The sequence below is a fragment of the Trachemys scripta genome, chromosome 13 (assembly GCF_013100865.1).
Source record: "Trachemys scripta elegans isolate TJP31775 chromosome 13, CAS_Tse_1.0, whole genome shotgun sequence".
Taxonomy (NCBI): Eukaryota; Metazoa; Chordata; order Testudines; family Emydidae; genus Trachemys; species Trachemys scripta.
This window is the reverse complement of record NC_048310.1, coordinates 4,158,197-4,175,132: the sequence shown is the minus strand read 5'-3', so window position 1 is coordinate 4,175,132 and position 16,936 is coordinate 4,158,197. Positions and strand designations below refer to the sequence as shown.

Here is a 16,936-nt window from a genome sequence, read left to right as displayed (position 1 = left end):
GGCTAGTGACTGCACTAGGAGAGCCTGTCTTAGCTGAGTCAGCAGCTCCAGTTGTCTGAGCAGACTTAGCTGATCACACTGGAGGATAAACTCAGGTCTCTCCTACCCCTTCCTGTATGGTGGTGCTGTCACATGTCTGGCTTAAACACTGCCTCCTAGCAGGTTAGCCAGAGTCTAGCTGGAGATCCCTTATCAGTCACATTCCTGTCTTGTCTCCCCTCCCCTCTTGCCCTGGCGTTGAGAAACTTGTTCACACATGTGCCTGGATAGCTCAGAAGGCAGAGAACAATGAGGTCAATGGCTCGGGAAAGGGGGTAACATGCAAATGACTAGATAGGGCAGGGGTTCTCAAACTGGGGGTTGGGACCCCTCAGTGGGTCCCGAGCTGTCAGCCTCCACCCCAAACCCCACTTTGCCTCCAGCATTTATAATGGTGTTATAAATTAAACACCTTTTAATATATTTAAGGGGGGGGGTCACGCTCGGAGGCTTGCGGTGTGAAAGGGGTCACCAATACAAACATCTGAGAGCCACTGAGCTAGGCAAACCCATTCAAACTGGAAGCCATTGTGGCTGTAGCGCCAGGGTCTTCCCCCATACCTGGTGTCCTGCTGTCCTGTGCGTGGCTGGAGCCTGCTAACAGTGCTGCCCTTCCTCCCCCAGTGAGGTTTGAGGATTGCACGAGCTGGAAGACAGCGCTGTATGATGCAGATGATGCTGACTTCCGTGTGCTGGCGGATGGGACGGTCCTGATGAGACACCACACCCAGCTGCATGGGCGGGGGAAGACTTTCACCGTGGATGCCTGGGATTCCACTGGCAAGAAATTCTCTGCTTCAGTGACTGTGAAGACCCAAAGCCCTCACTCAGCACAGGTAAAGCTCCTGCCAGCTGGCAGGCCTATAGGGAGTGCACGGGGCTGACTCTATGGCAACCATTGTGCCTGGCTAGTGAACCTTGGTCTCCTAATGGGATGGGAAGGTGCCCTGACTGATCCTGGCCCCTACAAGAGACAGGGCTGGGAAGGCCATTCCCACAGCCATTAACACTGTAATGTTGCCAGTGCACCCAGCCTACTGACTGTCTGTTGCTTTACTGGGAGTGAGTTCCATGGAGAACAACACTGGTTTAGCAATCGCTTTCCTGGCTAGAGCAGCCCAGGGGTGTGGGGCTCAGTGGGAATCGCTCCTCGTAGCTCTCCTTGGACTGCCAAGTTGGCCCCTGTTCACACTGGGCCCAGAGTGCAACCTTCTCCATTGCACTTCATTTCTGTGTCTGGCTCAGATCATGTGTCTGGTCTTCATCCCACTTGCCGTGATCTGGCCACCTGCAGTGTTTGTGTCTGAACTGTCAGCAAGTCTGACTCCAGCTCTGTGCTCACAGCACGCTCTGTATGAAGGAGCTGCCGGCTGGCACCGCGCTAACCCAGGGTTAAATGCTGGTGGTCTGGGATCCCTGGGCTTGTTTCTTGTACACATGGATGCCTTCTTCTCCCTGTAGGAATCTGCTTCAGACCATCAAGCAGAGGTGCTGATGTTCCCACAGGCCAGACCTGGTCTGCAGAGACAGAAGAGGGACTGGGTGATCCCTCCGATAAGAGTTCCTGAAAATGAGAGGGGCCCATTCCCTAAAAAGCTGGTTCAGGTATGGAGGCATCTCAAACCTGCATTCACCTGCCTGAACGCTGTCTTGGGCAGGCAGGTGCTGCCAGTTCTCTTGGTTGCTGGAGCTTAGCATGTGTCAAATACTTGACTGCACAGCACAGACTCTTTTTGCCAGTGGGTGTTTTTGAAAAGGGGCCAGGGGGCCTCTTTTCAGCATATTTATACTATTATCATAGTAACAAACTACAGAATCTCACTGTCAGGAATTGCAGCAGAGGAAAATCCTTGCACTCCCCTATGCACTGCTGCAGCAGAGGCTTCCGGATTTGCTGAAGCACAGTGGTTTCCTGAAGGTTTCCCAATGTCGGTTTTTATTTTATTTTGAACGCAAGTTTATCCCTCTTTCAGCCGGCCCTACTCCGGTCCATTACCGGACCGGATCGCGGTGTGCAAGTCTAATTCTGCCTTCCAGTTACACCATGTACCATGTACATGCTTTGATTCCCCCCTAGATCAAATCCAATAAGGATAAAGTGACCAAGATTATCTACAGCATCACAGGGCAGGGTGCAGACACCCCTCCCAATGGCGTCTTCACCATCGAGGCCAAGACCGGCTGGATGATGGTGACTCAGCCCTTGGACAGAGAAGACATCGACAAATACCACGTAGGTCACCCAAGCCCTGCGTGTGGTCAGCGGGGCTCTTTCCACCTGCCGGGGGCCCGTTTCTGAGCCAGCCGCTGGTGGACGGGAGCCTGGTGGAGCTCACAGCCCTCTTGTTTCTGTCTGTAGCTCTTCTCTCACGCCGTGTCTGAGAACGGCAAACCCGTGGAGGAGCCCATGGAGATCATCATCACCGTGACGGATCAGAATGACAACAAACCCCAGTTCACCCAGGAGCTCTTCAGAGGCTCGGTCCTGGAAGGAGCACTGCCAGGTAGGAGGAATGGGTGGCAATAGCCTTGTCCTGTCGATACTGATCCAGGCTCCAGAAATCTGCACCTCTGGACTCTGCTCCGTTAGCACTTAGTGGGACAGGGCATGGACTGGTCTGGGTTGTCCCTGTTAGCAGGTGGGATTCTGCCTTTTCTGCCTCTGATGGTGCCTGCATCCATGCCCCTGCGAGCCACGTGTGGTCAGTACTGAACACAGATCATCAGGGCTTGATTTCTTACAAGCCTCTGATCTCTGGCAGCCCTGAAGGGTCAGGCGGGTTCCCCAAGCCACTTGTCCATGAGTGTGGTGCCCACTTACACACCCTTTTGTGTGGCTTGCCAATGAGTCCTTCTCGGGGCAGTTAGCGCTCCTCCCTATCGAAGGAGACTAGCCCAGTGCTGGCTCCGTTCTCCATTGGCAGCGACTCTGCCATTGTCCCGAGCTCCTAAAAATTAGAACATCTTGTATGAAGCTGCAGCACTCTTCAGGGGAAATGTTCCTCCTCCTGATGGGGGAGGAGAGATCCGCTACCACCTCCAAGTCTACCCTTCTCTCTCTCAGGGACCTCTGTGATGCAAGTGACTGCCACGGATGCAGATGATGCTATCGAGACCTACAATGGGGTCATTGCATACTCCATCCTGAACCAAGAGCCTAAGGAACCCCATCCCCAGATGTTCACCATCCACAGAGCCACTGGAGCCATCAGCGTGATTGCAAGTGGTCTAGACAGAGAGGTGAGCAGAGACATGGGCTTGGACGCACAGCAGCTGTTGCCATAGCAAAGTTCCACGAAGGAGGGTGGCAACATCACAGCTACGCTTCAGTCAGTGATGTGTGCCCAGGACTGAGTCCTCTTCCATGCTGGCAAAGCCTACGAAGGAGACGGCTCCTCGTTAGCAGCCTGCCATTCGATGCCTGGAATGGGCTGCAGGAAATGCACAGGCTTATAAATCTGTGCTTGACACCAGAAGAGTCCTGCAGTGGCTCTCCCTGGCTGGAGAGGTATGCTACTGCTATTGACAAAGCTCGGCCCTTGTGAAGGGCAGCAGGGGAGAAGGGCTCCCTGTTGGTGCATGCCTCTGAGATCTGGGCAGATCCCTGGCCCAGGAAGTCCTGATGCATGGTGGACTCTTGTAGTCAGCGTGACCTGCCCCGGCTGCTGGGACTGTGTGTGAAAGGGTTACAGGGAACTGGCACTGCTAATGTCTTATCTCTCCATGTCTGCCTCTCCCCAGAGAGTGAGAGAATACACGCTGACGCTGCAGGCTGCAGACTTGGATGGGGAAGGCTTAACAACCACTGCATCCGCTGTGATCGAGATCACAGACACCAACGACAATGCTCCAGTGTTTGACCCCAGAATGGTACCTACTCCGTCACCCTCTTGTGCGGACCGGCTGCTGACCCCTGCTGTGCTGGGGTGTCCTGTCCAGTCCCGTTCAGTTCCCTGGGATTGCGGGCACAGGGGAGATTGCAAGGAAAAGTGGCCATTCCTCCAGCCAAAGCATCTCTTGGCTAGGAGCCATGTGAGGTGCTCTCTGCACAGCTGCTGGTATCCTGCGCCTACCCCAGTTGTCGGGGACCAAACAGCCAGGGTGCCCCAGAGGTCTCCCTTTCAGGGGCTCCGGTTGGATTAGCCCCATTGCGTTAGGTGCTGCACGAACAGTGAGGTCGTGGTTCCAGGCAAGGACTGCAGTTGATTGTCTTGTCCTATGCCATGAGCAGGACGAGGGGGGGGGGGGTGGGAGGGCAAGGAGCTATCCCTGTCCCCACTGGCTGCTTTGTGCTGCTGGCCAGTGGAGAAGGCCCGGGTCTCTGCTCTGAGCTGTGACTGTGTGGCTGACCATGGCCTGCATGCCCCTCTGTTGCAGTACACTGTAGCAGTGCCAGAGAACGAAGCGGGACGCGAGGTCCAGAGGCTGACCGTGACGGACACAGACGAGGTCAACACGGCGGCGTGGCAGGCCGTGTACACCATTGTGCGAGGCAACGAAGGAGGCTTCTTCACCATCACCACGGATCGCGAGACCAACGAAGGCATTCTGCAAACAGCTAAGGTGAGGGTGGGCTCCGGTTTCATGGGCAGCTAGACGTGTGCACCTCTGGGCATGAGAGGAGCATCTGCCGGTCTTAAACTGGGCTGGTGTGCTGCAGGGCTAAGCACCGGCAGCCTCCGGCTCCAGCGTCCTGCCAGAATGAAGTAGCTGCATCAAAACCCAGGACCATCCTGCAGCTGATTGTTCAGCACAGCTGAGCGCATGGCATTGCCACGCAGTGATGTCTAGAGCCGCTGCTCCAGCATTGCTCGGGGAATTGCCCAGTTTCCTGGGCATGAGGCAACAGGCCAGGCTTCACCTTTCCTTCTCGTCCCTCCTAGGGCTTGGACTTCGAAGTGAGAAACCAGTTTGTCCTCTATGTGGCAGCCACCAATGAGGAGCCCTTCGTCGTGAAGCTCTCAACCTCCACGGCCACTGTCACGGTGAACGTGGAGGATGTGAATGAGGCACCTGTCTTCGACCCGCCCATCCGGACAGCCCAGGTCTCCGAGGACGTGCCGATTGGGCAGAAAATCACCTCCTACACGGCTCAGGACCCAGACAAAATGCAGAGTCAGACGATCCGGTAAGTGGTGGCTGGACTGGGAGCCAGGGCTGCTGGGCTGGTAATGCCACACGTACCCAATCCCGCTTCCTGCCAAACAGCAGGGCTCACAAAGGCCAAACGGGGACCGATGGCCTTGACAGCCCTGTGCTGATACATGAGCTTGGGTCTGGACCTGTAAACCATGGGCAGCGAAGCCAAACGCACAGTATCCCATGGCCACTGCTCCCGTCCCCGGAACAGGCTGGCTGGCATGGCAGCCCTTCCAGAACAGGACCTCTGGAGTTCGGCACTGGCTGCGCAGGAGTACGGAGCCCCCAGGGAAGCAGCAATTTGGGCAGGAGGCCTCCGTCAGGGAGCCTGTTGCTTGCCCTGCTGCGCAGCCAAGTGTCCGAGCGCCGCAGCAAGGGGCTCGCTGTCCGAGCGGTGCTGAATCTGGCCCCTCTTGCGCCTTGGCAGCCACCTTCCAGAACTGTCTCCCCTACAAACTGGCTTCTGTCCCAGGCTCTTGCGCCTTTTCTGCCCCCTAACACTCTTCCCCCTCAGGTACCGCATCGGGAATGACCCCGCGGGGTGGCTGGAGATTCACCCGGAAAATGGCATTGTAACGGCGAAGGCCCAGCTGGACAGGGAGGCCATGTTTGTGAAGAACAACACCTACACGGCCATTGTGCTGGCAGTGGACGATGGTAATGGCTCTGCGGCTGGAATGTGGGGGGCAGGGCTGAGAGCTTGTCCGATCGCTGCGTTTCTGTGATCAAGAGCATCTTTGTTCCCCTGCGCAGTGCGCTGCTGATGGCTTGCCATGTGAGAGACATGTGCTAAGGCCACGCCCCCTCCTGGGCTGTCACGAGAAACCACATCTAAATTAAACCCCAGCTCTCTTCCTGAGAAGATGGGAGTCATTCTAAAGGCAGCCTAGGCTGGCTTGTCGGCCCCTCCATCCCACTGCAGCAGCCTGTGCTGGCTGGAACTGAAGGTGCAGGGCTTGGGAGCCTCCCCTGAATCATGGGCAAAGCCGGCTCTGTAGAGTGGGGACCCAGGTGGTGGTCACTGGGGCTGCACCAGGGATCTCTGGAGCTAAAGCCTGCTGCCCCTAGCTGCCAGCAGCAGCCAGCTCTCTTCTGGATCAGGCACAGAGCAGGGGAGTTCCACTGGCTAAGCACGGGGCTCCCCTTCTGGGCCAGGCAAACGAGACCGTGAATCATGTGCAGCCATTCACCTCCCTTCCATCGCCAACAGGCGCCCCTCCCGCCACCGGCACAGGCACCTTGCGTCTGACTCTTCTGGATGTGAACGACAACGGGCCAGAGCCAGACCCTCGTGAGATCACTGTCTGCAACCAGAATCCAGTGCCGCAGGTCCTGACCATCCACGACAAGGACCTGCCTCCGAACACCTCCCCCTTCAGAGCAGAACTCATCCACGGATCTGGTGTGAGCTGGGCTGCAGAAATGGACAGTAAAGGTAACTGTTGAAGGGATTCGCTGGTCACCTGAGATCTTGGACCATCCATTGCTCCTTTCCCGTTCCCTCCAGTAGGAGGCATGAGCCCTGAACTGGGTGTGTGGATCAAAGGCAAGGCAGTGCAGGACACAGCCCTGGCCCACAGAATGTAATGTGGGGTGGTGCTGGCTTGGAGTCAACTCATCTGACTAGTTCCAGAACACTTGAGCTACCAGGAAAGATTGGAAGAAGTTAGGTTTGTCAAGTCTGGAGACAGCCTGTCACCTTTCAGCTGAACAGTCATTTTGTACCAACCTTTTACATATGTGGAAGAGGGTGATAAATTGTTCTCCTTAACCACTGTGGACAGGACAAGAAGCAATGGGTTTACATTGCAGCAAGGGAGGTTTAGGTTGAACGTCAGGGAAAACTTCCTATCTGTGTCAGGGTAGTTACACAGTGGAACAAATTACCTAGGGATGCTGCAGAACCTCCGTGGTTGGAGGCTTTTAAGAACAGGTTGGACAAATGCATGCCAGGGATGGTCTACAGCAGTGGTTCTCCACCTATTTACCATTGTGGGCCACATCCAATGCTACCTGTATGGCCCTAAGCATGTCACATGGGCTGCAGCTCTGTGCTGATTGGGCTGCAAGTGGCCCGTGGGCTGCAGGTTGAGAACCACTGGTCTAGAGAATACTTGGTCCTGCCTCAGCACAGGGGTTGGGCTAGATGACCTCTTGTGGTCCCTTCCAGCCCTACATTTCTGTGATTTCTCCACATGTCATGTTGGATATCTTAGTCCCAGACATGCCATGGCTGCAGGGCCGGTTCTAGGCACCAGCAAAGCAAGCAGTTGCTTGGGGCGGCGGATTTGCAAGGGGTGCGAGAATCCAGAATCCAGCCTGGGAGCTAAGAACCAACAGGGGGCCCTGGGAGCTGTAGTTCCTTGGTTAGCTCCCTGCCTATAGAGCCAGCCCTGGAGCAGAGAAAGAACTACATTTCCCAGCATTCCCTTGGCCACTAGCAAGAGGAAAGGGTGGGGGAAGGAGTATGGAACTGAAATCTGCAGCTTGCTGTGAATGGTAGGAACAGACACGCTCTAGGTTTCCCCCTGCCGCCCCAGCCCTGGGCTCTCCCCCAAAGAAGGAATTGGGGGGACTAAATGGACAGTGCATCTCTCTATCTGAAGCCTAGCAAGGGAGGTATGTGGATCCCACTAGAATTTTAAAATGAAAACTAAGGGAGGGGAGGCTCTGGACCTGGGCAGCTTTAGATACAGAACCAGGCCCGTAGGAGGATTTCCACTTCTGAGCCATGGAAGCAGAAATTGACTTTTCCTCTCCAGATTTAGCTAATATTCAGAAAGGGAATCTGGCACCTGCCCTCCAGATTTGAACACCTCAAAATTCAGGAGTGCTCAAGCTCAGTTTGGGCAGCTGTTACTTCATTTCTCCCAAATCAAATCTACTGATCCACTGTAACTTGCTGTAGAAAAAGTAGAATAAATTGAGCAAGAAATGCTTCCCAGTGGTTACTAGGACTGGAATTGCTATTTTCAACAGCCATTGCTTTTTTTTTTTTTTTAAGTTTTAGTTTTATTTGTTTAAAAAGACCGTGATAGTGCATTCCCCATAGAAACAAAGAATGGAACAAAAGAATAATAAAGGCACCTCAACTTTTCCTCATTTATGTAGGACAGTCTTATAATAGGCATCCAGACATCCTCCAGTCACACAAGCTGAAAATTGTTCCACTTTACTGCAGTTCTGTAACCATATGGGAACCAATCCTGTCTGTGTTCTGTGCACATCCCAAATTCCTGCTGAATGACCCGCACTGGGAGCGAATTACCAGTGACCCAGGGCTGGGGGCAGCAGGAGGGTGCAATTGGGAGGGGGAGAGCCCAGGGCTGGGGTGGGGGGCAGCCAAAAAATTTTTTGCTTGGGGCAGCAAAAAACCTAGAGCTGGCCCTGTGTGGCTGAATGCTGGGGAGGGAAGATGCAGACTCCTGGGATGAAGTGACCTTGGGTAGAGCATGTTCATGGCACTGTAGCCACCATAGGGTCTTGGTCTGCTTGGGAGGTAGAGGGGATGTGGGGGCCAGTTCTCTGACCCCTGGGATCCTCCCCTCTGGTATCCAAGCTGCTGTCTCACCCACGTAATCCCAATGCCTGTCTGCACAGGGGAGACTCTCACCTTGAAGCTGCTGGAGCCATTGAAGAAAGACATCTACCAAGTTTACCTGCGGCTCTTTGACAACCAGAACAAAGACCAGCTGACTGTCCTCAAGGCAGAAGTGTGCAACTGTGAGGGGCATGCAGAGAAGTGCCCAGAGGAACGGCTGCCTGTTCTGGGAGTCCCCATCATTCTGGCCATCCTGGGGGCTATTCTGGCCCTGCTGAGTGAGTGCCTGGGAGGAGTTGCTCTAGGCCTGGCTGATGGGCATCTTGTGCCCGGGTGGGGGTCTTCCAGAGCTAAGCTAGCCTGGCCTGCACAGAGGGTGAGCTGCAAAGGCAGGTGTCTTGCAGTGCAGGATGGGACCACCTGCTGCTTGTGGTGAGGCAGCTTGGCCTAGTGGCTAGAGGACTGACAGTCAGACCTGGGACCTTGTTCCATCCAGCTCCACTGCTGACCTGCTGTTTCACTTCTGTGCCCTGGGTTCCCTGCCATTAAAACTGTGGTGCCTGCCCTCCAGCAAGCTCCCATCTCGGAGCACTTGGCAGGTGTCTCAGCGTCCCGGCAGGCCTGCCCTTGTCTTGCGGCACCCAGGAGAGCAGCATGGGCCGCATTGTGGGGGAGGAGAGCACACTGCATGGCACACGCTGACCTGTCTTGTCTCTTCCAGTCATCCTGCTGCTGCTGCTCCTCTTCGTACGGCGGAGGAACGTGGTGAAGGAGCCCTTGCTGCTCCCAGAGGACGACACCCGGGACAACGTCTTCTACTACGGCGAGGAGGGAGGCGGCGAGGAAGACCAGGTGGGCACTAGTGGCCTGTGGCATGCGGGGGATGGGTAATGGCACACCCAACGCACTGGCTGGCCCTGGGGGCTTGACTGGGTCCCAGGCTTCACGTGCTTCCAGGAGTGGGCAACGTGGGCATGCAAAACAAATGGCCTTGGAGCCACTCTGGTGCCCATCTCCAGGACGGATGAGGCCTGGCAAATGGACCTCCCAGTTCTGGATCAGCCAAACTTCGGCAAAGGGCCCTGACCCTGTGCCTCTCCCTCCACAGGACTACGACCTCAGCCAGCTGCATCGCGGCCTGGAAGCTCGCCCCGAAGTCATCGTCCGCAACGACGTGGTGCCGACCCTGCTGCCAGCTCCCCAGTATCGGCCTCGACCTGCCAACCCCGATGAGATCGGCAACTTCATTGATGAGGTGAGGCCCAGGATGCAAGTGTCACGTGAGCTTGGGCTCATGACCCCCCAGTGAGGGGCTGGAGCCAGCTCCAGGCATGGGCTGATCTGTGTCGGCAGTTCCTTTCTAGAGCTCAAGATCTGGTCCTCGCTTTAGCTGGGTGTGTGCATGGGGCACGTACCACCCTCGGGCTAGTCACCAGCCACCCGCGGCTCTGCCGCTGTGGGGATTCCCTGGACAGCTGGCTCCTGCAGCCAGTTCTGCCCACCCGAGGGTGTTATCTGCCTGGCCGGGTGCAGCCGCCTTGCTGCTGGGGAGGCCTGGTTTTATGGCTGTGCTAGGCTCTGATGGGCCTTCCCTCGTTGCCGGGGGCGTAGCTATGGGGAGTGGAGCGGATGGGTGGGTGTCAGTGTGTGGGCCGCATATGAAGCTCTGTTAGCAGGCCACATCCATTCTGTGTGTGGGGGCACCCCGAGGATGTCACAAGCCTCAGCTGTGTGGTGGTTGGGCCACACATGGCCAGTAGGTTGAGAACTGGTGGTGTAGAGATTTCAGGGGAACTGGCTGGGGGCAGTGGAGAATATAGCAACGCACTGAATGTGGCCAGAGCAGAGACCCGTTTTGTCTCCCCTGGAAGCTGTTGGGTCTAGAAAAGCCTATTGGCCAACACTGGAGACTAAGCTCCAGGAGAAGGCCTATGGTGGCCGTCAGTCAGGCTCTGAGCCCTTCCTTTCTGCAGGGCGCTGGCATGACCGGCGCCCACCTCTGCGTGCACATGCTGTCGGAGTGGTAATGGGCCAGGCCCTTTGCTCGGACCTGCTCCCCCGGTCATAGCGGCTGTAGTTCCTTAAAACGCCAATGGAGGGAAGGGGCAGCAATGTTAACGTTGCTTGCCCCCCCCCCCCCTTCCCCCTCGGCAGCCTTGCCAGTACAGACCCTACCAGTAGGGCCCCTGACGGGAGGCAAAAGGGGCAGGGACATGTGGGCAGGGCTGGTGCAAGGAAGATTTGCGCCCTAGGCAAAACTTCCACCTTGCACGCCTCCCCCCAGCCCGGGGAGCCGTGCGGCAGCTCCTCACCTCTGCTCCGCTCCCTTCCCAGCACGCCGCCCCTGCTCAAATTCTCTTCCCCTCCCATTGGCGCCGCAAGCCTGGGAGGCGGGAGAAGTGGAGCAGCAATGGCATGCTCGGGGAGGGGGGCATAGCAGAGGTGAGCTGGGGTGGGGAGCCCTGTGGCAGCTTTCTCCTCCCCCCCGACACACGCACACGCACACACCACCACCACCACCCCCCGGCCCGGGGAGCCGTGTGGCAGCTCCCCACCTCTGCTACACCCCCCTCCTCAAGCACTGCTCCACTTCTCCCACCTCCCAGGCTTGTGGCGCCAAACAGCTGACTGGCACCACAAGCCTGGGAGGGGAGGAGAATTACAGCAGGGGCGGTGTGCTTGGGGAGGAGGCGGAGCAGAGGTGAGCTGGGGTGGGGAGCTGCCGCACAGCTCCCCAGGCCGGGGGGTGGGTGGGGAGTTGCCATGGGGGGCACTGCTTTTTGGCACCCCCAAATCTTGGCGCCCTAGGCAACCGCCTAGTTTGCCTTAATGGTAGCACCGGCCCTGTGGGTGGGGTATGGGCCAGTGTGGGTTCTTACCAGCCTGTACCGGCTCACTTTCACCCATGCCTGTCCACTGCCAAAGTCTGGGCCCCAGGTGGGCTCCCCCTCAAGGTGACGACTCGCTGGTGTCAGTGCTGCCTGCCAGCACCCATGGGGTGGCCCTGTTAATTCTGCCCCAAGCTCGCTGCACTGGAGAGTCGCCCCAGTAGCGTGTGCTGGGCTGACTCCTAACCTAACGCTCCTCCCCACCCCAGAACCTGAAGGCGGCCGACACTGACCCCACCGCCCCGCCGTACGACTCCCTGCTGGTGTTTGACTACGAGGGCAGCGGCTCCGAGGCAGCCTCACTCAGCTCCCTCAACTCCTCCTCCTCCGACCAGGACCAGGACTATGACTACCTGAACGACTGGGGCGGCCGCTTCAAGAAGCTGGCCGACATGTACGGCGGGGGCGAGGACGAGTAAGGGGGGCAGTCAGATGCCATGTTCCCACCTGCAGAGCAGCTTCTGCTGGGATGCCACATTTCTCTCCAGGAAGCTCCGCAGAGCGGCTTGTCTTGCATGGAGCAACTGGCGGGCTGGAGCTTCAGTGGGTAAACTCGCTGGCCTGGGTCCCTTCACATGAGGTCTTAAAGCTTCCTGGAGAGGATAGGCCCAGCTCTGGCTTCCCTTGGGTGCCCATCTCTCCATGCGACCTTCGGGGCTGAGCCCTGATTGCCTGGGGGGGGGGGGGTGTGATATGCTTTCTGGAGCTGAGGTGCCTAGTGTGACTTTCCTGGAGGCTTGCAAACAGCCTTGTACCCAGACTCAACCATGCCTGGAAGCCTTATGAAGCTGCTGGTGCCTTCTGGATCTTAAGACACAATTGCCTGCCAGGGGAAATAAAAGCCTGTCTCATGAATCCCTAACTCCTAGAATATCCCCAAGGCCTGGAGACCTCTGGCTCCTGATTCTGAACTGTGGCTGGATCACCAGGGTAACGCAGCAGTGCAAGGTGCTGTACCCAATCAGTCCAGTAGGCTGCTGGCTAGCTCCCCATCCACCTGCCTTCCTGCTCCGACCACTCGACTGTTAATGCCCTGCTGCTAGCCATGTTCCCTATGAAATGTTTGACTGGCCTTTTATATCTTCCTAGGCTGCCCTTTTTCTTTTTTACGATGTATAAAGTAAGTTAGTGTGCTGCTCAAGCATGGGACAAGGGGTGATGTCACTTTTAATAAAGGAAGTTGTGTGTTTTTTACAGACTTGGCTCTTTCTTTATTTCTAGCGTCCCCCTGGCCAGTTAGTGCTTCCTCTGCCTCAGGTGGTGGGTGGGGGTGCGTATCTGAGCTATTGTCCGAGGGCTGAGCAGTAACCAGCTCCCTAGCCTACCCTAAATGGGGGGGGAGACCCCACATTCCCCCCCCATCAGGCCCCTTTAGGCAGTAGAGAGGAAATCCTCCACACTGGAGCCCCAGCAGCTGTGGCCTGTTCACAGGTACAACTTCCAAAGAGCTCTGGCTAACAACTCCTTCTGGTCTGCCCCTGGGTCCCTTTGCACCTGGAGAGGGGGATGGCAGGGACCCCCTTCTTGTGTGTGAGACCCCAAGCTGGAGAGACCAGCCCTCACTGGACTCCTGCCACCTGGAGAGGAGGGGTTTCCCTAGCACAGAGGCAGGATTGGGCGGAGGGGGAGGGAAGGTGTGTGTGTGTGTGTGCGCGTGCACACCCACCCCAGGCCCTCAACCTCTGGTCATCTAGACAAACCCTGGCAACAGGGCCATGGAAGGCAGGACTCCTACCGGCTCAGCAGCAAGGGCTAGGCCTGCAGGTCAGTGACCCAGTGCTGCCCCCTCAGCCTGCAGGGAGATGCTCTTAACAGCCTGGCAAGCCAGAGCCACCCTCTGGCCTGCAGATACTGCCCTTGGGCCAGGGCCACCTCCAGGGTTTTGGCCGCCCCAAGCAGCCAAAACAAAAAAGTCGCGATCTGTGGCGGGAATTCGGCAGGAGGTCCTTCACTCCCAGACAGAGTGAGGGACCATCCGCCAAAGAATACCTGGACGTGCCGCCCCTCTCCGGAGCAGCCACCCCACGCACCTGCTTGAGAAGCTGGTGCCTGGAGCCGGCCCTGCCTTGGGCAGAGGCATGCCCTGTGGCCAGCCTTGCCTGGCTGCTGAGCGGGAAGTGAAGGGATTTTAGCCTCTAGCAATGCTGGTACTGGGACCAGCCAACAAGCGGCTGCTATCTGAAGGGCATCCAGCTGCTGCCTCCCTCCAGCTGTGACAAACTCCTGATGTGACATTTCCAGTCTGTGTCAGGAGTGATCCCTCTGCCGGTGAACAGATGCAGCATTTGGCAGAGACTAGGCCTGCTTTGGGGGGAGGGGCAGGGAGATGTTTAAGGCTGCATGGGCCAGGGTAGCCCCAGCAATACACAGCCTGTGCGCACAGCTGGGCTGCCAGGTGGTTGGAGCAGATCCGAGGCTTGTCGCTGGTGGGAGCCCCCTTCTCATCCCAGCCATCCTGCAAACCGGAGCCAGAAAGAGCTTGGAGATCAGGGGCCTTGGCTGATTCTCTAAACAAGGCTGCAGTGGGCCGCTCCCCCACAGCTGGGCAGAGGCAGAGCCAGAGCTGAGCTGGGAGGCTGGCTAGCGAGAAGCATCCCAGGTGGAGGAGAGGTTTGCAAGAGAGAATGTTGTTGCTTCTTATAATCTGCCTCATTACAGCTGCTTGCCTCTGTCACAGGGAGCTGGAGGGCCAGAGCCTTGTTCAGAACAAGGAGTGACCTCTAAAGTGGTCCGGCTCTGGGGCTGCTCCGGCCTTGGCTTCACCACACAGACGGCAGCTCATGGGAGCTGTGAGCAAATATTCATCTGCAGAAAGGCTTTGGGGAGCAGGCGGCCGCTGCCCATGGGAGCTGAGGAACCCCCTGCTGCTGGGCTGGGTGACTCACCTGTGCAGAGTGTGATGGAGGCTGGTGAATTGGTGACAGCTGGGCTGATGCAGTGTGGGCAGGAAGGAGCCAGCGAGGCTTCCTCCATGAGCTTCCTGAGCTTTGGGGGTGAATGGGGCTTGTCATGGGAATGTGCCCAGTGAGAGCCTGTATTGACAGCGAGTGCTGGAGCCATGGAGCGAGCACTGTCCTCCCAGCAGCTGCACTGGCAACCTCAGAGCCACTTTAACAACCCTGGGAAAGGATTTCCCCTGAGCCAGCAGTGGTAGAATGGGGAGGAGAACCCAGGAGTCCTGCCCTACAGCTGCATGCTTGGCTCTTGCTTCACGGATAGCGACTGTTGCTGTGGGCTGCTAAAAAGCTGCCATGTTCCAGCCGAGAGGAGGCAGCTGCTCTGGGGTGAGTCCAGTCAGGACCGGCTCCAGGGTTTTTACTGCCCCAAGCGGCAGAAGGGAGGGGGAAAAAAAAAAAAAAAAAGCCGCGATCGCAAGTGCGAGCGGTGGCACTCCGGCAGCAGCTCCACCGCGCCGCTTTCTTCTTCGGCGGCAGGTGCTTCCCTCTGAGAGGGACCCGCCGCGGAATTGCCGTTGAACAGCCCAACGTGCCGCCCCTTCCCCTTGGCCGCCCCAAGCACCTCCTTCCTGGGCTGGTGCCTGGAGCCGGCCCTGAGTCCAGTGACTGATCTTACAGTGGTGTGTGTGGGGGGGTGAGGTGCCCTATAGTGCTGGGGGGATTAAACATGCATCCTCTATGCCCGTGAGCAGGGGTAGGTGCAGGCCCTGCTTGGTACCAGGCCCAAGGACCTTAGAGCTCCAGTGCTGCAGAGACAAATGCCAGGAAGTCACTTAAGCTGCTGAGTTTCAAACCCTGCTGGGGGGGAGGAGAAAGATATCAGGGCTCCAATCCCCACTTTTCCTGCCCTATTCTCCCCATGCCAGGGGGGCTGGGGCCTGTATTGCAGATAGAGGCCTCCCCACCACAGGGCTCAGCTCTGCCCACCGCACAGGACAGGGCCCTCACTTCCGCCTCCTCCCCCGCTGAAGGCAGAAGGCATTGGCTTCTCACCCAGCTTGCCAACCCAGCACCGGGGTTGCTCTCACGGGCAGGCACCCCCCAGTGGAGGTGGCCTAGGAAGAAGGCCCTCGCTGATGCTGAGTGCCCACCGGTGACTCTTGGTTCAGACCAAGCTGCACCCAGGCTAGCCAGCGCCCCTGGGCACCTCAACCAGGCAGCAGGAGGAGAGCTGCTCTGCTTGGCACAGCCCTGCCCAGCTGCCGGGGTGGGCAGCGGCGTGACTCCAGCACTAGCTCAGGGGGTTGGCAGCAGGCAGGGGCCGGTGGCTGCCGGGGAAGCTGTGCAGGGTCCCCACTCTCCCCAGAACAAGATGGGGACAAGTTAACTCTTTGAGAACCAAGCAGGCGCTTCCCAGCAGTTCGGGAGGCTCGAAGGGCAAGGCCAAAACGCAGTGACAGCTCTCAGGGGCTGGGCGGGGGCTGCGGCTGGAACAGCTCTGCCTTAGCGAGGATCGTTTTGTTACCTCGGCCGTGTACCCCTGTCACATTTGTCTCCTTGGGGCTCTAGGCACCTGTGGGGGAGCCCGGGCTCCTGACGGCTGCAGGCCCGGTCTGCACTGGGTGGGTGGGTGTGTCTGCCCCGTGGGGCACTGCCCTGGCAGCTCCGCTGGCCGTGAGCCCAGGCTCCCCCGCGCGCTCTGGAGCAGGGACTGGCTCTGGGGGGCACCCAGCACGGAGGGGCCTGCTCGGGCTTGGGCGCTACCACCCACCCACTGGTCGTTATTTCAATAGCAGGGACCTGCCCCAGGGTCCCTCTCTCGGCCGGCCCAGGCCTGCTGCCAGGACCCCGCGGGCGAGCCCCGGTCCGGGCACCAGGCCGGGCTGGGAGCCGCCTCTGGGGCCGGGCCGGAGCGCACCTACCCCCGGCACAGGGCGCTCCGCGGGGCCCCTCCCGGCGGGGCGGGGCAGGGCCGGGCCAGGGCCGCCGAGTCCCGCCCTCCCGGGATCGCCGGAGCCGCCTCACCTGCGGGGCGGGGCGCTGGGAGCGGCCGCACCTGCCCGGCCGGCACTCGGCGCTGCAGCGCGCACGGAGCGGAGAGAAGCGACCCTCGGCCCGCACCGACCCGACCCGCCCCCTCCTGTGCCATGGGGCCGCCGCGGGGCCGCCTTGCCGGGCTCTGCCTGCTGCTGCTGCAGGTAACGGGGCCGGACCGCGCCCCCCAGCTCCGCAAGGGAGAGACCGGGTGTCCCTTCGGGGGGGTTGTGCGGAGCCGCTTCCTGGGGCACCCGGCTGCCCCCCCCAGCCTCGCATGCTACCCTTTGTAAGGGCAGCACCCCCCCCCGGCTGCCCCGCTACCCCCCCTCCTGCCTCCCCTCACTGTGTAAGTGCAGCACCCCCCCCCGGCTGCCCCGCTACCCCCTCCTGCCCCC

At 58.6% G+C, this 16,936-nt stretch overlaps 1 protein-coding gene across 1 annotated transcript; it reads left to right on the top strand.

Moving 5' to 3' along the window:
- Nucleotides 1-663: 663 nt before the first annotated feature.
- Nucleotides 664-12,801, top strand: LOC117886642 (B-cadherin-like; the record flags this gene model as incomplete). The annotated part of the gene is given in 14 exon segments (XM_034788636.1): nucleotides 664-875; nucleotides 1,501-1,644; nucleotides 2,117-2,272; nucleotides 2,399-2,543; nucleotides 3,104-3,279; nucleotides 3,781-3,909; nucleotides 4,417-4,602; nucleotides 4,923-5,167; nucleotides 5,693-5,835; nucleotides 6,389-6,613; nucleotides 8,779-8,997; nucleotides 9,441-9,571; nucleotides 9,828-9,974; nucleotides 11,817-12,801. Coding segments are annotated over 14 exon segments (2,468 nt in total), but the record flags the coding sequence as incomplete, so codon positions are not given.
- Nucleotides 12,802-16,936: the final 4,135 nt, after the last annotated feature.